Source organism: Heptranchias perlo, chromosome 39 (assembly GCF_035084215.1).
Source record: "Heptranchias perlo isolate sHepPer1 chromosome 39, sHepPer1.hap1, whole genome shotgun sequence".
Taxonomy (NCBI): domain Eukaryota; kingdom Metazoa; phylum Chordata; class Chondrichthyes; order Hexanchiformes; family Hexanchidae; genus Heptranchias; species Heptranchias perlo.
This window is the reverse complement of record NC_090363.1, coordinates 494584-517481: the sequence shown is the minus strand read 5'-3', so window position 1 is coordinate 517481 and position 22898 is coordinate 494584. Positions and strand designations below refer to the sequence as shown.

Sequence of the window (22898 nt, the reverse complement as noted above, 5' to 3'; positions counted from 1 at the left end):
CCATCATAAGGTCAGACGTGGAGATGCTCACAGATGATTGCAGTGTGTTCAGTTTCATTCGCAACCCCTCAGATAATGAAGCAGTCCGTGCCCTCATGCAGCAAGACCTGGACAACATCCAGGCTTGGGCTCATAAGTGGCAAGTAACATTCGTGCTAGACAAGTGCCATCTTCGACAAAAGAGTCTAACCACCTCCCCTTGACATTCAACAGCATTACCATCGCTGAATCCCCCACCATCAACATCCTGGGGGTCACCATTGACCAGAAACTAAACTGGGCCAGCCACATAAATACTGTGGTGACAGAAGTAGGTCAGAGGCTGGGTATTCTGTGGTGAGTGACTCACCTCCTGACTCCCCAAAGCCTTTCCACCATCTACAAGGCACAAGTCAGGAGTGTGATGGAATACTCTCCACTTGCCTGGATGAGTGCTGCTCCAACAACACTCAAGAAGCTCGACACCATCCAGGACAAAGCAGTCCGCTTGATTGGCACCCCATCTATCACCTTAAACATTCACTCTCTCCACCACTGGTGCACCGTGGCTGCAGTGTGTACCATCTACAAGATGCACTGCTGCAACTCGCCAAGGCTTCTTCGACAGCACCTCCCGAACCAGCGACCTCCACCACCTAGAAGGACAAAGGCAGCCGGCGCATGGGAACAACACCACCTGCACAGTCCCCTCCCAGTCACTCACCATCCTGACTTGGAAATATATTGCGGTTCCTTCATCGTCGCTGGGTCAAAATCCTAGAACTCCCTTCCTAACAGCACTGTGGGAGAACCTTCACCACACGGACTGCAGCGGTTCAAGAAGGCGGCTCACCACCACCTTCACCACATGGACTGCAGTGGTTCAAGAAGGCGGCTCACCACCACCTTCTCAAGGGTAATTAGGGATGGGCAATAAATGCGCACATCCCATGAATGAATAAAAAAAAGTTAATGTATATTAATCCCCAATGGACTCTTAATCGTCGATATTAATTATTTCATGTATATTGGCAGGGGATGGGCACCAGGATGAAACATTAGAAAGGAGAAACAAGGATGCACAGAGGAATGGGAGGGACAAATATCACTAGGGTAAGGAATAATTCAGAAATAGGAGGGATCAGACAGGGGTAAATGCATATGTGTAAATGCACGTAACATGGTAAGCTGCAGGCACAAGTCGCCACATGGGACTATGGTATTGTGGTGATAACAGCCAGTGGGTAGTATTAGGATCACTGCTCTTTTTGATATATATCAATAACCTGGATTTGGGTATCGAGGGTATAATTTCAAGGTTTGCAGATGACACAAAACTCAAATGTAGTAAACAATGTGGAGGATAGTAACAGACTTCAGGAGGACAGAGACAGACTGGTGAAATGGGCAGACACATGGCAGGTGAAATTTAACACAGAAATGTGAAGTGATACATTTTGGTAGGAAAAATGAGAGGCAATATAAACTAAATGGTACAATTTTAAAGGGGGTGCAGGAGCAGAGAGACCATCTTTTGGTCATCTGTCCTAATATCTCCTTACGTGCTCAGTGTCAAAGTTTGATTGATAGTCGCTCCTGTGAAACACCTTGGTACGTTTTACATTAAAGGCGCTATATAAATGCATGTTGTTGTTGACCCTGTGTATATGGATCTCTTAAGGACTCCTAGACAAGTCTATTAATCCCTTATAGACTCCTAGTAATATATATTAATTAGTTCATACATTTTGATCCGTTAGGCATACTTAATCAATCTGGCCAACTAGTTTCAGCCTGCACACAGAACGCAGAGTGTTCATTGGCTCTTGAAACGGACAGGAGAAAGTGGTGAGTATCAGATGTGAACAATATATAGCAATTAGTGTTAACTCAGAGACCAGGGCGTGATAACTCATAATGGCATTGGTTCGGTGGATACCTAAGCCGGAACTTTCCACTTGGCGATATCGGAACAGCTGCCTGTTATTTACCCCCATCCAAATGGAGAGTTCTGCTCTGGGTCTGCTTAGTGAAACTACCATCTATCCCTGAACACATGGTGAAAGCTCAAACTGTAACAGGAAGAGCAAGAGACGACAGGAGGTAAGGAAGAACTGGTGGACCAAAGGCTCCGAGGACTTGGTAGCATTGTTTGCAATGGTATGGATGTAGCTGAACCATGGGGAGAGCAAGGTGGGCTAGGATATGGGGAGGGTATTGAGCATGAGGAGTTAAAGCATTGAAGGACGAAGATGGGCTATGAATAAACTTACCACAGTAAAAACTGTGAGATGCCCACATTCTCACATCACCTTCAAAGCGACCATAATAGATAGGAGCAGGAGTAGGTCTTTGGCTCTTCGAGCCTGCTCCGCCATTTAAAAGGTCATGGCTGATCCGATTTTTACCTCAATTCCACTTTCCTGCCTTTCCCCATATCCTTTGACTCCCTTGCTGATCAAAAATTTGTCTAACTCAGCCTTGAATGTATTCAATGACTCAGCCTCCACAGCTTTTTGGGGTAAAGAATTCCAAAGATTCACAACCCTCTGGGAGGAGAAATCCCTCCTCATTTACGACTTAAATGGTTGACCCCTTATTCTGAGACTATGCCCCCTGGTTTCAGATTCCCCCATGAGGGGTAACATCCTCTTAGCATCTACCCTATCAAGTGCTAGGGTCAAGGATGTCACGGAGCGGCTGCAGGACATTCTGGAGGGGGGAGGGTGAACAGCCAGTAGTCGTGGTCCATATCAGTACCAACGACATAGGTTAAAAAAAAAGGGATGAGGTCCTGCAAGGTGAATTTAAGGAGTTAGGAGATAAATTAAAAAGCAGGACCTCAAAGGTAGTAATCTCAGGATTACTACCAGTGCCACGCGCTAGTGAGTGTAGGAACAGGAGAATAGACCAGATGAATGCGTGGCTGCAGTGATAGTGTAGGAGGGAGGGATTTAGATTCCTGGGACATTGGGACCAATTCTGGGGAAGGTGGGACCTGTACAAGCGGGACAGGTTACACCCGAGCAGGACCGGGACAGATGCCCTCGCGGGGGTGTTTGCTAGTGTTGTTGGGGAAGGTTTAAACTAGAATGGCAGGGGGATGGGCACTTGAGCAGGGAGACAGGGGGGAGGCGGGGGGAAACAAGGATGGAAACAAAAGACAGAAAAGGAAGAAGCAATAGTGGAAGGCAGAGAAAACAAGGGCAAAAAACAAATAGGGCCATATTGCAAAATAATACTAAGATGACCAGCAATCTTAAAAAGACAAGTCTAAAGGCATTGTGTCTTAATGCGTGGAGCATTCGCAATAAGGTGGATGAATTAACAGCGCAAATAGATATTAACGGTTCTGATATAGTTGCGATTACGGAGACATGGCTGCAGGGTGACCAAGGATGGGAACTGAACATCCAAGGGTATTCAATATTTAGGAAGGACAGGCAAAAAGGGAAAGGAGGTGGGGTAGGGTTGTTAGTAAAGGAGGAAGGATATTGGCTCGGAAAATCACGGTGTGGAATCTGTATGGGTGGAGCTAAGAAACACCAAGGGGCAGAAAACGTTGGTGGGGGTTGTCTATAGGCCCCCAAACAGTAGCGGAGATGTAGGGGAGGGCATTAAACAGGAAATTAGAGACGCATGCAAGAAGTGTACAACGATAATCATGAGTGACTTTAATCTACATATAGATTGGTCAAACCAAATTAGCAATAATACTGTGGGGGAGGAATTCCTGGAGTGTGTACGTGATGGTTTTCTAGACCAATACGTTGAGGAACCAACTAGAGAACAGGCAATCCTAGACTGGGTGTTGTGCAATGAGAAAGGATTAATTAACAGTCTTGTTGTGCAGGGTCCCTTAGGGAAGAGCGACCATAACATGATAGAATTCCTCATTAAGATGGAGAGTGAAGTAGTTGAATCCGAAACTAGGGTCCTGAATCTAAATAAAGGAAATTACAAAAGTATGAGGTGCGAGTTGGCATTGATAGATTGGGGAACTTTACTAAAAGGGATGACGGTGGATAGGCAATGGCTAATATTTAAAGAACGTGTGCAAGAATTACAACAATTATTCATTCCTGCCTGGTGCAAAAATAAAACTGGAAAGGTGGCTCAACTGTATCTTGCAAAAGAAATTAGGGATAGTATTAGATCCAAAGAGGAGACAGAAAAAATTGCCAGAAAAAGCGGCAAGCCTGTGGATTGGGAGCAGTTCAGAATTCAGCAAAGGAGGACAAAGAGATTGATTAAGAGGGGAAAAATAGAGTATGAGAGCAAACTAGCAGGGAACATAAAAACTGACTGTGAAAGCTTCTATAAATATGTCAAGAGAAAAAGATTAGGGAAGACAAATGTCGGTCCCTTACAGTCAGAAATGGGGAAAATTATAATGGGGAACAAAGAAATGGCAGAACAATTAAACACATAGTTTGGTTCTGTCTTCACAAAGGAGGACACAAATAACCTCCCAGAAATGTTAGGGAACCAAGGGTCCAGTGAGAGGGAGGAACTGAAGGAAACCAATATTAGTTTAAAAAAAGTGAGGGAAATTAATGGGGCTAAAGGCTGACAAATCCCCAGGGCCTGATAATCCACATCCCAGAAAGGGGTGTAAAGGAAGTGGCCCTGGAAATAATGGATGCATTGGTGATCATCTTCCAAAATTCTATAGACTCTGGAACAGTTCCTTCAGATTGGAGGGTGGCAAATGTAACTCCACTATTTAAAAAAGGAGGGAGAGAAAACACAGGGAATTACAGACCAGTTAGCCTAACATCAGTAGTGGGGAAAATGCTAGAGTCTATTATAAAAGATGTGATAACAGAACACTTGGAGGGCATTAACGGGATTGGACAAAGTCAGCATAGGTTTATGAAAGGGAAATCATGCTTAACAAATCTACCGGAGTTTTTTGAGGATGGATAGGGGAGAACCAGTGGATGTGGTGTATTTGGATTTTCAGAAGGCTTTTGATAAGGTCCCACACAAGAGGTTAGTGTGCAAAATTAAAGCACATGGGATTGGGGAGAATATACTGGCACGGATTGAAAATTGGTTGACAGACCGGAAACAGAGAGTAGGAATAAACGGGTCTTTTTCCGGGTGGCAGGCAGTGATTAGTGGGATACCGTAGGGCTTGGGCCCCAGCTATTCACAATATATATCAATGATTTGGATGAGGGAACAAAATGCAACATTTCCAAGTTTGCAGACGACACAAAGCTGGGGTGGAATGTGAGCTGTGAGGAAGATACAAAGAGGCTCCAATGATTTAGACAAGTTGGGTGAGTGGCCAAGAACATGGCAGATGCAGTATAATGTGGATAAATGTGAGGTTATCCACTTTGGTTGTAAAAACAGAAAGGCAGATTATTATCTGAATGGTGATAGATTGGGAAAAGGGGAGGTGCGACGAGACCTGGGTGCCCTTGTACACCAGTCGCTGAAAGCGAGCATTCAGGTGCAGCAAGCAGTTAGGAAGGCGAATGGTATGTTGGCCTTCATTGCAAGAGGGTTGGCCTTCATTGCAAGAGGATTTGAGTACAGGAGCAGGGATGTCTTACTGCAGTTATACAAGGCCTTGGTGAGGCCACATCTGGAGTATTGTGCAGTTTTGGTCTCCTTATCTGAGGAAGGATGTCCTTGCCATGGAGGGAGTGCAACGGAGGTTTACCAGACTGATTCCTGGGATGGCAGGACTGACGTATGAGGAGAGATTGGGTCGACTAGGCCTATATTCACTAGAGTTTAGAAGAATGAGAGGTGATCTCATCGAAACATATAAAATTCTAACAGGACTAGACAGACTAGATGCAGGGAGGATGTTCCCGATGGCTGGGGTGTCCAGAACCAGGGGTCACAGTCTCAGGATACGGGGTATGCCATTTAGAACCGAGATGAGGAGAAATTTCTTCACTCAGAGGGTGGTGAACCTGTGGAATTCTCTACCACAGGAGGCCAAGTCATTAGATGTATTCAAGAAGGAGATAGATATATTTCTTAATGCTAACGGGATCAAGGGATATGGGGAAAAAGTGAGAACAGGGTCCTGAGTTAAATGATCAGCCATGATCATTTTGAATGGCGGAGCAGGCCCGAATGGCCTACTCTTGCTCCTATTTTCTATGTTTCTATGTAAGTCCCTTCAGAATATTATATGTTTCAATAAGATCTCCTCTCATTCTTCTAAACTCCAATGAGTACAGACCCAACCTGTTCAATCTTTCCTCATAAGATAACCCTTCCATGCCCGGAATCAACCTAGTGAACCTTCTCTGAACTGCCTTCAATGCAAGTATGTCCTTCCTTAAATAAGGGCACCAGAACTGAACGCAGTACTCCAGGTGTGGTCTCACCAGCACCCTGTACAGTTGTAGCATGACTTCCCTGCTCTTATATTCCAGCCGCCTAGAAATATTCCGTTTGCCTTCCGGATTACGTGCTGCACCTGTATGTTGACTTTTTGTGTTTCATCTACGAGGACACCCAGATCCCTCTGTACCGCAGCATTTTGTACTATTTCTCCATTCAAATAATATTTTGCTTTTTTATTTTTCCTCCCAAAGTGGATGACTTCATTTTCTTACATTATATTCCATCTGCCAAACTTTTGCCCATTCACTTAACCTGTCAATATCCCTTTGCAGACACTTTGGGGGTGATTTTAAACACCAAGAACGGATGGGTTGGGGGCAGGTGGGAGTTGAAAATCATTGTTTTTTTCGGTTGCAACCACAAGGTTTTCAGACTTTGCATTCCCAGTGAGAAGCCTGTACTTTTATGCGCGACGTTAAACCTGGAAATAAAGCTGGGTTGCAGTCGTGACCCAAAAAACAACTATTTTCAACTCCCACCCGCCCCCAACCCACCTGTTCTTGGGGATTAAAATCACCCCATTTGTGTCCTCATCGCAACTTGCTTTTCCACCTATCTTTGTATCAGCAGCAAATTTGGCCACAAGACACTCTGTTCCTTCATCCAAGTCATTGATATATATATTGTAAATAGTTGAGGCCCCAGCACTGAGCCCTGCGGCATCCCACTAGTTACAGATTGCTATTTTGAAAATGACCCTTTTATCCCGACTCTTTGTTTTCTGATAGTTAGCCAATCCTCTATCCATGCCAGTATATTACCCCCAACACCATGAGCTCTTATCTTGTGCAGTAATCTTTTATGTGGCACCTTATCGAATGCCTTTTGGAAATCCAATTATACTGCATCCATTGGTTCCCCTTAATCCACCCTGCCCGTTACTTCCTCAAAGAACTCTACTAAATTTATCAGACACGATTTCCCCTTCATAAAACCATGTTGACTCTCCTTGATTGTATTATGAGTCTCCAAATGTCCTGCTACTACTTCCTTAATAATGGATTCTAGCATTTTCCCAATGACAGATGTTAGGCTAACTGGTCTATAGTTACCTGCTTTCTGTCTCACTCCCTTCTTGAATAGGGGTCTTACGTTTGCGGTTTTCCAATCTGCTGGGACCTTTCCAGAATCTAGTGAATTCTGGAAGATTACAACCAATGCATCCACTATCTCTGTAGCCACTTCCTTTAAGACCCTTGGATGTAAGTCATCAGGTCCAGGGGACTTGTCAGCCTTTAGACCCATTAGTTTACCTAGTATTTTTTCTCTAGTGATAGTGATTGTTTTTAGTTCCTCCCTCCCCTTTGCCCCTTGATTTTCTACTATTATTGGTATTTTATTAGTTTCTTCTACTGTGAAGACAGATACAAAATATCTGTTCAATTCCTCTGCTATTTCCTTGTTTTCCATTATTATTTCCCCAGTCTCATCCTCTAAGGGACCAATGTTTACTTTAGCTACCCTCTTCCTTTTTATATACTTGTAGGAGCTTTTACTAACAGTTTTTATATTTCTTGCTAGTTTACTCAATTTATTTTCTCCCTCTTTATTATTCCTTTAGTCATCTGTTGCTAGTTTTTAAAGTTTTCCCAATCTTTGGGCTTACCAGTAATCTTTGCCATGTTGTATGCTTTTTCTTTTAACCTGATACCATCCTTGACTTCCTTAGTTAGTCATGGTTGGTTCACCCTTTTTGTGGAGTCTTTCCTCCTCACAGGGATATATTTTTGTTGCGAGTCATAAAATATCTTTTTAAATGTCTGCCACTGTTATCCACCATCATACCATCTAATCTGTTTACCCAGTCCACTTTAGCCAATTCCACCCTCATTCCTTTATAATTGCCCTTATTTAAGTTTAATACAGTATTTTCAGACCCAAGATCCTCGCTCTCAAATTGGATGTGAAATTCTATCCTGTTATGATCACTGTTTCTCAAGGGATCCTTTACTTTGAGACCATTAATTAATCCTGTTTCATTACCCATTACCAGATCCAAAATGGCCTGTTCCCTGGTTGGTTCCCCAATGTATTGGTCTAAGAAACAGTCCCTAATACATTCTATGAACTCCTCCTCAGGGCTATTTTTGCCAATTTGATTTGTCCAATCTGTGTGAAAGTTAAAATCGTCCATGATTATTGTATTACCTTTTTTACAAGCCCCCCTTATTTCCTGATTTATATTTTGCCCTACAGTGTAGCTACTGTTAGGGGGCCTATATACTACTCCCACCAGTGATTTCTTTCCCATGCTATTTCTTACCTCCACCCAAATTGATTCAACATCTCGATCTTCTGAGCCAAGATCATTTCTCACTATTGTACCAATTTCATCCTTTATTAACAGAGCTACCTCACCACCTTTATTCCTGTCTTCCGAAATGTTAAATAACCCTGAATATTTAGCTCCCAACCTTGGTCATCTTGCAACCATGTCTCTGTAATGGCCACGAGATCATACCCATTTGTTTCTATTTGTGCCGTCAATTCATCTATCTAATTACAAATGCTGCGCGCAGATAAAGAACCTTTAATTTTGTCTTTTTACCATCCTGTCCTACCCCGGCCCCATTTGCTAGTGTACTCTTATGTTTGTACGCTCTGTCCCTTCCTGACACACTGTTTATCATTACCCCCATCACTTTCCTGTACTACTTCCTTGTCTTTTCTTTATCAATCTAAATTTCACCCCACCTGAGCCCTCCCCCCTCTATTTAGTTTAAAGCCTTCTCTATCACCCTAGTTATTCGGTTCGCCAGAACACAGGTCCCAGCATGGTCCAGGTGAAGCCCATCCCAATGGAACAGCTCCCTCTTTCCCCAGTACTGGTGCCAGTGCCCCGTGAATCGAAACCCACTTCTCCCACACCAATCTTTGAGCCACACATTCATCTCTCTGATCTGATTTAACCTGTGCCAATTTGCTCTTGGCTCAGATAATAATCCACAGATTATTACCTTTGTGGTTCTGCTTTTTAATTTAGTCCCTAGCTGCTCAAACTCCCTCAGCAGAACCTCTTTCTTAGTCCTACCTATGTTGTTGGTACCTACGTGGACCACAACAACTGGATCCTCCCCTCTTACTCCAAATTCCTCTTCAGCCCTGAGGAGATGTCCTTAACCCTGGCACCGGGTCGGCAACTCAGCCTTCGGGACTCTCGCTCTTGGCTGCAGAGCACAGTATCTATCCCTCTAACTATACTGTCACCTACTACAACCACATTCCTTTTTACTCCCTCCACTTGAATGGCCCCCTGAACCACGGTGCTGTGGCCAGTTTGCTTATCCTCCCTGCACTTGTCCACAAGGGCTGCAAGAACCTCATATCTATTGGACAAGTGCAGAGGCTGAGGCTCTTGTAATGCTCCCTCCCGGATCCCCATACCTGCCTCACTCGCAGTCACACCCTCCTGTCCCTGTCCATGTGCCAATTCTACAGTATTTAGTCTAAGGGGTGTGACTGTCTCCTGGATCAACGTGTCCTGGTAACTTTCCCCCTCCATGATGCCTCGCAATGTCTGCAGCTCGGACTCCAGCTCCTCAACTCGGAGCCGAAGTTCCTCGAGCCGCAGACACTTACCCCAGATGTAGTCGCCCTGGACAAACTGTCCGGTAGCTCCCACATATTGAAGCTGCAACACATCTCCTGCCCTGTCATAACTATCTTATTTATTGAATTTATTACTTCAATGCCAATCAAATTATTCTTAGGTTGAACCAAGTACTGGCCTTGTTTAATTAAGTTAAGTTTAGTTTTTTAAAAAAAAATTAATTTTATGCTGTAAGTTACTTAGCCCACAGTCCTAATAAAGAAGAAAATAGAAGAAACTTCAGGCACAATAAAACATAGAAACAAAAGGAATAGTCACAACCAACAGAGGCAGAATCAATCCACGGGAGTTTAAGATGCCCTTTTTAGAAAGACACTCCTTCCAATCCCTGACACATTACACGCCCTTTGGATGAACCAAACTGACTTTTTTTGCAGGCTTTTGACATAAGATGCAAAGTTGGAATATCCCAGAGGGAGAGGCTAACACAGGATTATCAGCCCTGTAATCAGGCAACCCCCCCCATTCCAGTTTGCCCATGGAGTTTGGATGTTTTTACCTGGATTGACAGCACAAACTCACAAATTACCTGTGTATATAGAAATATATTTTTAAATTCTCTGGCTAGTTTCTCTCTCTCCCCCGAAGAAGTTTTCTCCTGTCACAAACCATGGCCACACTCTGACACCTCAGCATTCTTCCCAAGTCAACCACAGGCTTTTCACATAGAACGCCATTCCAGCTGAACCAAATGCTGTTCTCAGACAATGGGGTCACCGGACAGCGATTAAGGAGCAGGAACCCTTCTTACTGCTTCCCCCATTGAAACCAGCTAATACAAAACAGACCTGGGACTATCTAGGTCACTATGGTTCAGCTGCTTACTAATAAGCCAGTAAGGTTCATAGAATCATAGAAGTTACAACATGGAAACAGGCCCTTCGGCCCAACATGTCCATGTCGCCCAGTTTATACCACTAAGCCAGTCCCAATTGCCTGCACTTGGCCCATATCCCTCCATACCCATCTTACCCATGTAACTGTCCAAATGCTTTTTAAAAGACAAAATTGTACCCGCCTCTACTACTGCCTCTGGCAGCTCGTTCCAGACACTCACCACCCTTTGAGTGAAAAAATTGCCCCTCTGGATCCTTTTGTATCTCTCCACTCTCACCTTAAATCTATGCCCCCTCGTTATAGACTCCCCTACCTTTGGGAAAAGATTTTGACTATCGACCTTATCTATGCCCCTCATTATTTTATAGACTTCTATAAGATCACCCCTTAACCTCCTACTCTCCAGGGAAAAAAGTCCCAGTCTGTCTAACCTCTCCCTGTAAGTCAAACCATCAAGTCCCGGTAGCATCCTAGTAAATCTTTTCTGCACTCTTTCTAGTTTAATAATATCCTTTCTATAATAGGGTGACCAGAACTGTACACAGTACTCCAAGTGTGGCCTCACCAATGCCCTGTACAACTTCAACAAGACATCCCAACTCCTGCATTCAATGTTCTGACCAATGAAACCAAGCATGCCGAATGCCTTCTTCACCACCCTATCCACCTGTGACTCCACTTTCAAGGAGCTATGAATCTGTACTCCTAGATCTCTTTGTTCTATAACTCTCCCCAACGCCCTACCATTAACGGAGTAGGTCCTGGCCCAATTCGATCTACCAAAATGCATCACCTCACATTTATCTAAATTAAACTCCATCTGCCATTCATCGGCCCACTGGCCCAATTGATCAAGATCCCGTTGCAATCCCAGATAACCTTCTTCACTGTCCACAATGCCACCAATCTTGGTGTCATCTGCAAACTTACTAACCATGCCTCCTAAATTCTCATCCAAATCATTAATATAAATAACAAATAACAGCGGACCCAGCACCGATCCCTGAGGCACACCGCTGGACACAGGCATCCAGTTTGAAAAACAACCCTCTACAACCACCCTCTGTCTTCTGTCGTCAAGCCAATTTTGTATCCAATTGGCTACCTCACCTTGGATCCCATGAGATTTAACCTTATGTAACAACCTACCATGCGGTACCTTGTCAAATGCTTTGCTGAAGTCCATGTAGACCACGTCTACTGCACAGCCCTCATCTATCTTCTTGGTTACCCCTTCAAAAAACTCAATCAAATTCGTGAGACATGATTTTCCTCTCACAAAACCATGCTGACTGTTCCTAATTAGTCCCTGCCTCTCCAAATGCCTGTAGATCCTGTCCCTCAGAATACCCTCTAACAACTTACCCACTACAGATGTCAGGCTCACTGGTCTGTAGTTCCCAGGCTTTTCCCTGCCGCCCTTCTTAAACAAAGGCACAACATTTGCTACCCTCCAATCTTCAGGCACCTCACCTGTAGCGGTGGATGATTCAAATATCTCTGCCAGGGGACCCGCAATTTCCTCCCTAACCTCCCATAACGTCCTGGGATACATTTCATCAGGTCCCGGAGATTTATCTACCTTGATGCGCGTTAATCTACCTTGATGCGCGTTATTGGAGGAACCACTATAATATGTTTATACCAGCACGATTATGTAGCCAGGTGCCCAATGTATAAATTGTCAGCCTTCCTCAGTGGGTCCCACTCTTGCCTCTGAGTCAGAAGGTTATGGGTTCAAGCCCCACTCTAGAAGGATGAGCCCATAATCCAGACTGACACTCCAGTGCTGCACTGTTGGGGACAATGGTGTATAAATTAATCCTGGGCAATAGCTCAAAAGGATGCGAGCGAATTGGCAGCCATTTTAAGTTAGAGCCTGAGAAAAATTTATCTTCCACTGTTTCTCTGATGAGGCCCAGTCTGCCCTCTCAACTGAATGTAAAAGATCCCACAGCACTAGTCGAAGAGCAGCAGGGGAGTTCGCCCCGGTGTCCTGGTCAATATTTATCCTTCAATTAACATCACTAAAAAACAGATGATCTGATCATGATCACACTGCTGTTTGTGGGATCTTGCTGTGTGCAAATTGGCTGCCACATTTCCTACATTGCAATAGTGACTACACTTCAAAAGTACTTCTTTGGCTGTAAAGCGCTTTAGGCATCCTGAGGTAGGGAAAGGCGCTGAATAATATCTACAAGGAACTTATACAGCCAGCGGAACAGGAGAGAGTTAGATCCTATTAGCCAGGTCCCACCGATGATAGGAGATTGTGTGAAGCCACTGCATACCTGGGCTCTGTTAGGCACACATTCCAGGCCCTTCTCTACTACCTGAGGGCATCTAATGATATAAATATATAACACAATGTCTAAGGTTATACTGTCACCTACATCCTTCCACAGATATAGTCCAATGAATACTATTCTCTAAATCTTACAGCATGGTCTTCATTTTCAGGTGCTTTTTAATGCAGAGCTTCCTCTAATTAAAATGCTGCAATTAAATACACAAAGATCAGTTTACCTGTCTGAGACTCACTCGGAATATGTAGTGCGTTGAGAAATGCAAGGAAACAAAAAATCTTCATTTCACTCCAGACATCCAGTACATTCAACGTAAGATTAGAAAACCGCAACAGTAATCCCAAAGAATTCGCACAGATTGGAGGAATGGTATCTGGCCAGAGAAGATTTAACACAGTCCCAATCACCTCATTCCACTGGCAGAATTCTGCTGCAGCTGATACACAACTCACCGACGCGCAGAGGGAGAGTCTGCAGTTAGCATCAGCGCCCTAAGAGAGACAGAGACAATGTGAGTCCAAATTGAAGCCCATGGAATAAAAGGGGCAATGGCAGCATGATTACAAAATTGGCTAAGGGACAGGAAACAGAGAGTAGTGGTGAACGGTTGTTTTTCGGACTGGAGGGAGGTGTACAGTGGTGTTCCCCAGGGGTCGGTGCTGGGACCACTGCTTTTCTTGATGTATATTAATGACTTGGGAGTATAGGGTACAATTTCAAAATTTACAGATGACACAAAACTTGGAAGTGTAGTGAACAGTGAGGAGGATAGTGATAGACTTCAAGAGGACATAGACAGGCTGGTGGAATGGGCGGACACGTGGCAGATGAAATTTAACACTGAAGTCCAGTAGGAAGAACGAGGAGAGGCAATATAAATTAGACGGCACAATTCTAAAGGGGTGCAGGAACAGAGAGATCTAGGGGTATATGTGCAGAAATCGTTGAAGGTGGCAGGGCAGGTTGAGAAAGCGGATAAAAAAGCATACAGGATCCTGGGCTTTATAAATAGATGTGGAGATGCCGGTGATGGACTGGGGTTGACAATTGTAAACAATTTTACAACACCAAGTTATAGTCCAGCAATTTTATTTTAAATTCACAAGCTTTCGGAGATTTTCTCCTTCCTCAGGCAAATGTTTCAAGATCTCCTTGAAGCCTACGCATTTATACATATTGAACAATATTGAACATACGTTGCAGGAAAGGATGCCCCAGAGCATGGTACATTGGCGAGACCATGCAGACGCTGCGACAACGGATGAACGGACACCGCGCAACAATCGCCAAACAGGAGGGTTCCCTCCCAGTCGGGGAACACTTCAGCAGTCATGGACATTCATCCACCGACCTTCGGGTAAGCGTACTCCAAGGCGGCCTTCGAGACACACGACAACGCAAAATCGTCGAGCAGAAATTGATAGCCAAGTTCCGCACCCATGAGGACGGCCTCAACCGGGATCTTGGGTTCATGTCACGCTACACGTTACCCCACCAGCGAACAAATGTTATCTGTTTTTAATATAATGGGTCATTTGCTGGCTCTCTCTGCCTTCCGGATGTTTCTGCCTCTCTCTGTGTTTTTTTTTTCTCTGTTTTTTTTTCCCTGTTTGTTTTTTTATTGAATGTGTATTCGGAGGTTCTGCAGGTAACACCTCTCTGTCTGAACACGGTGATTGCCTTGGCAACGGGCAGTTGCAGGGGCAGTCTGTAAACACCATGTATTATTGTTCAATATGTATAAATGCGTAGGCTTCAAGGAGATCTTGAACATTTGCCTGAGGAAGGAGAAAATCTCCGAAAGCTTGTGAATTTAAAATAAAATTGCTGGACTATAACTTGGTGTTGTAAAATTGTTTACAATTTATAAATAGAGGCAGAGAGTACAAAGGTATGGAAGTTATGATGAACCTGTGGAAAACTATAAGCTTTGACTGACTAAATTGACTTTCTAATACACTTAAACCATAAAGCTGACCATATTAATGTAGAAATACTGAACCATAAAAGAAGCAAAGCATGATGGAATAAGTTGACCATGTTAGCTGACCAGCTGAATACAATAGAACGCTTAGGGGGGGTGAGGAGGGGGTGAGGGGGAGGAGGGGAGGGGAGGTGAGGGGGAGGGGGAGGGGGGGAGGAGGGGGGGAATGAGGGGGGGAGGAGGGGGGGAATGAGGGGGGAGGAGGGGGGGAATGAGGGGGGAGGAGGGGGGGAATGAGGGGGGAGGGGGGGGGACCGGGCTGGATTGGTCCTGCAGAGAGCCGGCACGGGCTCGATGGGCCGAATGGCCTCCTTTGGTGCTGTGACCTTTCGATGATTCATTCACAGAGAGAGAGACACAATGTCCGTCCCCTCCCCGCCCGGGGCCCGGGGCCTCCGCTCACCGCCCGGGGCCCGGGGCCTCCGCTCACCGCCCCGGGGCCCGGGGCCTCGCTCACCGCCCGGGGCCCGGGGCCTCCGCTCACCGCCCGGGGCCCGGGGCCTCCGCTCACCGCCGGGGCCCGGGGCCTCGCTCACCGCCCGGGGCCCGGGGCCTCCGCTCACCGCCCGGGGCCTCCGCTCACCGCCCGGGGCCCGGGGCCTCCGCTCACCGCCCGGTCCGGTTTTCGCCGCCTCGCAACAGCCGACAACAACCGTTATCCACGGGGCTTCCCGGCGAGAGCCCGTCCACACAGGGCGGGGCCTGAGGGAGGGGCGGGGCTAGAATGGGGGCGGGACCTGAGGGAGGGGCGGGGCTAGAATGGGGGCGGGGCCTGAGGGAGGGGCGGGGCTAGTATGGGGGCGGGGCTAGAGTAGGGGCGAGGCCTGAGGGAGGGGCGGGGCTAGAGTGGGGGTGGGACCTGAGGGAGGGGCGGCGCTAGAGTGGGGGCGAGGCCTGAGGGAGGGGCGGGGCTAGAGAGGGGCGGGGTCTGAGGGAGGGGCGGGGCTAGAGTGGGGGGGCGAGGCCTGAGGGAGGGGCGGGGCTAGAATGGGGGCGGGGCCTGAGGGAGGGGCGGGGCTAGAATGGGGGCGGGGCTGAGGGAGGGGCGGGCCTAGAGAGGGGCGGGGCTAGAGAGGGGGCGAGGCCTGAGGGAGGGGCGGGGCTAGAGTGGGGGCGGGACCTGAGGGAGGGGGCGGCGCTAGAGTGGGGGCGAGGCCTGAGGGAGGGGCGGGGCTAGTGAGGGGGCGGGTCTGAGGAGGGGCGGGCTAGAGGGGGCGAGGCTGAGGGAGGGCGGGGCCTGGGGGAGGGGCGGGGCAAGAGTGGGGGGGCGAGGCCTGAAGGGGGGGTGGGGCCAGGGGGAGGGGCGGGACTAGAGTGGGGGTGGGGGTCAGAGAGAGGGGCAAGGCCTGAGGGAGGGGCGGGGCTACAGTGGGGGTGGGGCCAGGGGGGGAGGGGTGGGGGAACTGGGTATTTACATCGAACTCAGTCCAGGCATCTGAGCTCCTCCCCGACCAATCCCACCTGATACCTGTCCATCAACACCCCCACCCCCACCCCCCCCCCCCCCCCGACACCCCACCCCTCCCCCGACACCCCACACCCCCCACCCCCCCCGACACCCCCACCCCTCCCCCCCCGACACCCCCCACCCCCCCCCCCGACACCCCCACCCCTCCCCCCCGACACCCCCACCCCCCCCCCCGACACCCCACCCCCCCCCCCGACACCCCCACCCGCCCCCCCCCAACACCCCCACCCCCACCCGACACCCCCACCCCTCCCCCCGACACCCCCACCCGCCCCCCCAACACCCCAACCCTCCCCTCCCATCCCCTGACAGCCCCAACCATCCTGTGACCCAACACCCAATTAGGATGATACAGAGCAATGGGGAGAGTGTGTCAGTGGGATTAGTTTGGGATTGATCAGGGCTATGGGGAGAGAGTGGGGCAGTGGGATTAGTTTGCGATTGATACAGGGCTATGGGGAGAGAGTGGGGCAGTGGGATTAGTTTGGGATTGATACAGGACTATGAGGAGAGAGTGGGGCAGTGGGATTAGTTTGGGATTGATACAGGACTATGGGGAGAGAGCGGGGCAGTGGGATTAGTTTGGGATTGATACTGGACTATGGGGAGAGAGTGGGGCAGTGGGATTAGTTTGGATTGATACATGACTATGGGGAGAGAGTGGGGCAATGGGATTAGTTTGGGATTGATACAGGGCTATGGGAGAGAGTGTGTCAGTGGGATTAGTTTGGGATTGATACAGGGCTATGGGGAGAGAGCGGGGCAGTGGGATTAGTTTGGGGATTGATACAGGGCTATGGGGAGAGAGTGGGGCAGTGGGATTAGTTTGGGGATTGATACAGGGCTATGGGGAGAGAGCGGGGCAGGGGGATTAGTTTGGGATTGATACAGGACTATGGGGAGAGAGCGGGGCAGGGGGATTAGTTTGGGATTGATACAGGACTATGGGGAGAGAGTGGGGCAGTGGGATTAGTTTGGGATTGATACAGGGCTATGGGGAGAGAGTGGGGCAGTGGGATTAGTTTGGGATTGATACAGGACTATGGGGAGAGAGTGGGGCAGTGGGATTCGTTCGGGATTGATACAGGACTATGGGGAGAGAGTGGGGCAGTGGGATTAGTTTGGAATTGATACAGGACTATGGGGAGAGAGTGGGGCAGTGGGATTAGTTTTGTATTGGTACAGGACTATGGGGAGAGAGCAAGGCAGTGGGATTCGTTTGGGATTGATACAGGACTATGGGGAGAGAGTGGGGCAGTGGGATTAGTTTGGGATTGATATGGGACTATGGGGAGAGAGTGGGACAGTGGGATTAGTTTACGGTTGATACAGGGCTATGGGGAGAGTGTGGGGCAGTGGGATTAGTTTGGGATTGATACAGGACTATGGGGAGAGAGTGGGACAGTGGGATTTGTTTGGAATTGATACAGGACTATGGGGAGAGAGTGGGGCAGTGGGAATAGTTTGGGATTGATACAGGACGATGGGGAGAGACACGGGCAGTGGGTTTCGTTTGGGATTGATACGGGACTATGGGGAGAGAACTGGCAGTGGGATTAGTTTGGGATTGATACAGGACTATGGGGAGAGAGCGGGGCAGTGGGATTAGTTTGGGATTGATACAGGACTGTAGGGAGTGAGTGGGGCAAAGGGATTAGTTTGGTATTGGTACAGGACTGTGGGGAGAGTGGGACGTGGGATTAGTTTGGGATTGATACAGGGCTATGGAGAGAGTGGGACAGTGGGATTAGTTTGGGATTGATACAGGGCTATGGAGAGAGTGGGGCAGTGGGATTAGTTTGGGATTGATACGGGGCTATGGGGAGAGAGCGGGGCAGTGGGATTAGTTTGGGATTGATACAGGACTATGGGGAGAGAGCGAGGCAGTGGGAATAGTTTGGGACTGATACAGGGCTATGGGGAGAGAGCGGGGCAGTGGGATTAGTTTGGGATTGATACAGGACTATGGGGAGAGAGCGAGGCAGTGGGAATAGTTTGGGACTGATACAGGGCTATAGAGAGACTGGGGTTGAGGGATTAGTTTGGGATTGATTCAGGGCTATAGAGAGAATGGAGCATTGGGATTAGTTTGGGATTGATACAGGACTATGAGGAGAGAGTGGGGCAGTGGGAATAGTTTGGGATTGATACTGGGCTATGGGGAGAGAGCAGGGCAGTGGGATTAGTTTGAGATTGATACGGGGCTATGGGGAGAAAGCGGGGCAGTGGGATTAGTTTGGGATTGATTCAGGACTATGGGGAGAGAGCGGGGCAGTGGGATTAGTTTGGGATTGATACAGGGCGATGGGGAGAGAGCAAGGCAGTGGGATTAGTTTGTGATTGATACAGGACTATGGGGAGAGAGCGGGGCAGTGGGATTAGTTTGGGATTGATACAGGACTATGGGGAGAGAGCGGGGCAGTGGAATTAGTTTGGGATTGATTCGGGGCTATGGGGAGAGAGCGGGGCAGTGGGATTAGTTTGGGATTGATACAGGGATATGGGGAGAGAGCGGGGCAGTGGGATTAGTTTGGGATTGATTCGGGGCTATGGGGAGAGAGCGGGGCAGTGGGATTAGTTTGGGATTGATACAGGACTATGGGGAGAGAGTGGGGCAGTGGGATTAGTTTGGGATTGATACAGGGATATGGGGAGAGAGTGGGGCAGTGGGATTGCTTTAGGGTTGAAACAGGACTATGGGGAGAGAGTGGGGCAGTGGGATTAATTTGGGATTGATACAGGACTATGGGGAGAGAGCGGGGCAGTGGGATTAGTTTGGGATTGATACAGGACTATGGGGAGAGAATGGGGCAGTGGGATTAGTTTGGGATTGATACAGGACTATGAGGAGAGAGCGGGGCAGTGGGATTAATTTGGGATTGATACAGGACTATGGGGAGAGAGTGGGGCAGTGGGATTAGTTTGGGATTGATACAGGGCTATGGAGGGAATGGAGTGGGGGATTAGTTTGGGATTGTTACAGGGCTATGGGGAGAGAGCGGGGCAGTGGGATTAGTTTGGGATTGATACAGGACTATGAGGAGAGAGTGGGGCAGTGGGATTAGTTTGGGATTGATACAGGACTATGGGGAGAGAGCGGGGCAGTGGGATTAGTTTGGGATTGATACAGGACTATGGGGAGAGACCAGGGCAGTGGGATTAGTTTGGGATTGATACAGGGCTATGGGGAGAGAATGGGGCTGTGGGATTAGTTTGGGATTGATACAGGGCTATGGGGAGAGAGTGGGGCAGTGGGATTAGTTTGGGATTGATACAGGACTATGGAGGGAATGGAGTGGGGGATTAGTTTGGGATTGTTACAGGGCTATGGGGAGAGAGCGGGGCAGTGGGATTAGTTTGGGATTGATACAGGACTATGAGGAGAGAGTGGGGCAGTGGGATTAGTTTGGGATTGATACAGGACTATGGGGAGAGAGCGGGGCAGTGGGATTAGTTTGGGATTGATACAGGACTATGGGGAGAGAGCAGGGCAGTGGGATTAGTTTGGGATTGATACAGGGCTATGGGGAGAGAATGGGGCTGTGGGATTAGTTTGGGATTGATACAGGGCTATGGGGAGAGAGTGGGGCAGTGGGATTAGTTTGGGATTGATACAGGGCTATGGGGAGAGAGTGGGGCAGTGGGATTAGTTTGGGATTGATACAGGACTATGAGGAGAGAGTGGGGCCGTGGGATTAGTTTGGGATTGATACAGGACTATGGGGAGAGAGCGGGGCAGTGGGATTAGTTTGGGATTGATACAGGACTATGAGGAGAGAGTGGGGCAGTGGGATTAGTTTGGGATTGATACAGGACTATGGGGAGAGAGCGGGGCAGTGGGATTAGTTTGGGATTGATACAGGACTATGGGGAGAGAGCAGGGCAGTGGGATTAGTTTGGGATTGATACAGGACTATGGGGAGAGAGCGGGGCAGTGGGATTAGTTTGGGATTGATACAGGACTATGGGGAGAGAGCGGGGCAGTGGGATTAGTTTGGGATTGATACAGGACTATGGGGAGAGAGCGGGGCAGTGGGATTAGTTTGGGATTGATACAGGGCTATGGGGAGAGAGTGGGGCAGTGGGATTAGTTTGGGATTGATACAGGGCTATGGGGAGAGAGCGGGGCAGTGGGATTAGTTTGGGATTGATACGGGACTATGGAGGGAATGGAGTGGGGGATTAGTTTGGGATTGTTACAGGGCTATAGAGAGAATGGGGTTGAGGGATTAGTTTGGGATTGATACATGACTATGGGGCGAGAGTGGGGCAGTGGGATTAGTTTGGGATTGATACAGGGCTATGGGGTGAGAGTGGGACAGTGGGATTAGTTTGGGATTGATACAGGACTATGGGGAGAGAGCGGGGCAGTGGGATTAGTTTGGGATTGATACAGGACTATGGGGTGAGAGTGGGACAGTGGGATTAGTTTGGGATTGATACAGGACTATGGGGAGAGAGCGGGGCAGTGGGATTAGTTTGGGATTGATACAGGGCTATGGGGAGAGAGCGGGGCAGTGGGATTAGTTTGGGATTGATACAGGACTATGGGGTGAGAGAGGGACAGTGGGATTAGTTTGGGATTGATACAGGACTATGGGGAGAGAGCGGGGCAGTGGGATTAGTTTGGGATTGATACAGGACTATGGGGAGAGAGCGGGGCAGTGGGATTAGTTTGGGATTGATACAGGGCTATGGGGAGAGAGTGGGGCAGTGGGATTAGTTTGGGATTGATACAGGGCTATGGGGAGAGAGCGGGGCAGTGGGATTAGTTTGGGATTGATACGGGACTATGGAGGGAATGGAGTGGGGGATTAGTTTGGGATTGTTACAGGGCTATAGAGAGAATGGGGTTGAGGGATTAGTTTGGGATTGATACATGACTATGGGGCGAGAGTGGGGCAGTGGGATTAGTTTGGGATTGATACAGGGCTATGGGGTGAGAGTGGGACAGTGGGATTAGTTTGGGATTGATACAGGACTATGGGGAGAGAGCGGGGCAGTGGGATTAGTTTGGGATTGATACAGGACTATGGGGTGAGAGTGGGACAGTGGGATTAGTTTGGGATTGATACAGGACTATGGGGAGAGAGCGGGGCAGTGGGATTAGTTTGGGATTGATACAGGGCTATGGGGAGAGAGCGGGGCAGTGGGATTAGTTTGGGATTGATACAGGACTATGGGGTGAGAGAGGGACAGTGGGATTAGTTTGGGATTGATACAGGACTATGGGGAGAGAGCGGGGCAGTGGGATTAGTTTGGGATTGATACAGGACTATGGGGTGAGAGTGGGACAGTGGGATTAGTTTGGGATTGATACAGGACTATGGGGAGAGAGCGGGGCAGTGGGATTAGTTTGGGATTGATACAGGACTATGGGGAGAGAGCGGGGCAGTGGGATTAGTTTGGGATTGATACAGGGCTATGGGGAGACAGCGGGGCAGTGGGATTAGTTTGGGATTGATACAGGACTATGGAGGGAATGGAGTGGGGGATTAGTTTGGGATTGTTACAGGCCTATGGGGAGAGAGTGTGGCAGTGGAATTAGTTTGGGATTGATACAGGGCTATTGGGAGAGAGCGGGTCAGTGGGATTAGTTTGAGATTGATACGGGGCTATGGGGAGAGAGTGGGGCAGTGGGATTAGTTTGGGATTGATACAGGACTATGGGGAGAGAGTGGGGCAGTGGGATTAGTTTGGGATTGATACAGGGCTATGGGGAGAGAGCGGGGCAGTGGGATTAGTTTGGGATTGATACAGGGCTATGGGGAGAGAGTGGGGCAGTGGGATTAGTTTGGGATTGATACAGGGCTATGGGGAGAGAGTGGGGCAGTGGGATTAGTTTGGGATTGATACATGACTATGGGGAGAGAGTGGGACAGTGGGATTAGTTTGGGATTGATACATGACTATGGGGAGAGAGTGGGACAGTGGGATTAGTTTGGGATTGATACGGGGCTATGGGGAGAGAGCGGGGCAGTGGGATTAGTTTGGAATTGATTCGGGGCTATGGGGAGAGAGTGGGGCAGTGGGATTAGGTTGGGATTGATTCAGGGCTATGGGGAGAGAATGGGGCAGTGGGATTAGGTTGGGATTGATAAATGGTTATAGGGAGAGAGTGGGGCAGTGGGATTAGGTTGGGATTGATACAGGACTATGGGGAGAGAGTGGGGCAGTGGGATTAGTTTGGGATTGATTCAGGGCTATGGAGAAAATGGGGCAGTGGGATTAGTTTGGGATTGATGCAGGGCTGGACGGAGAGAGCGAGGCAGTGGGATTAGTTTGGGATTGATTCAGGAATATGGGGAGAGAGCGGGACAGTGGGATTGGTTT

The 22898-nt window shown here is 48.4% G+C and overlaps 1 protein-coding gene across 1 annotated transcript in view; it reads right to left on the bottom strand.

Annotated features, from left to right (window-relative positions):
• The window catches only part of LOC137305034 (pregnancy-specific glycoprotein 22-like), a 29344-nt gene extending 13545 nt beyond the window's left edge, over positions 1-15799 (bottom strand). The window contains exons 1-2 of the mRNA XM_067973800.1: positions 15634-15799; positions 13334-13604 (exon numbers count right to left, since the gene is read on the bottom strand). Of these exons, the coding sequence (XP_067829901.1) occupies positions 13334-13397 (64 nt within the window). The 5' untranslated portion in view covers positions 13398-13604; positions 15634-15799. The remainder of the gene's footprint in view (positions 1-13333; positions 13605-15633) is intronic.
• Positions 15800-22898: the final 7099 nt, after the last annotated feature.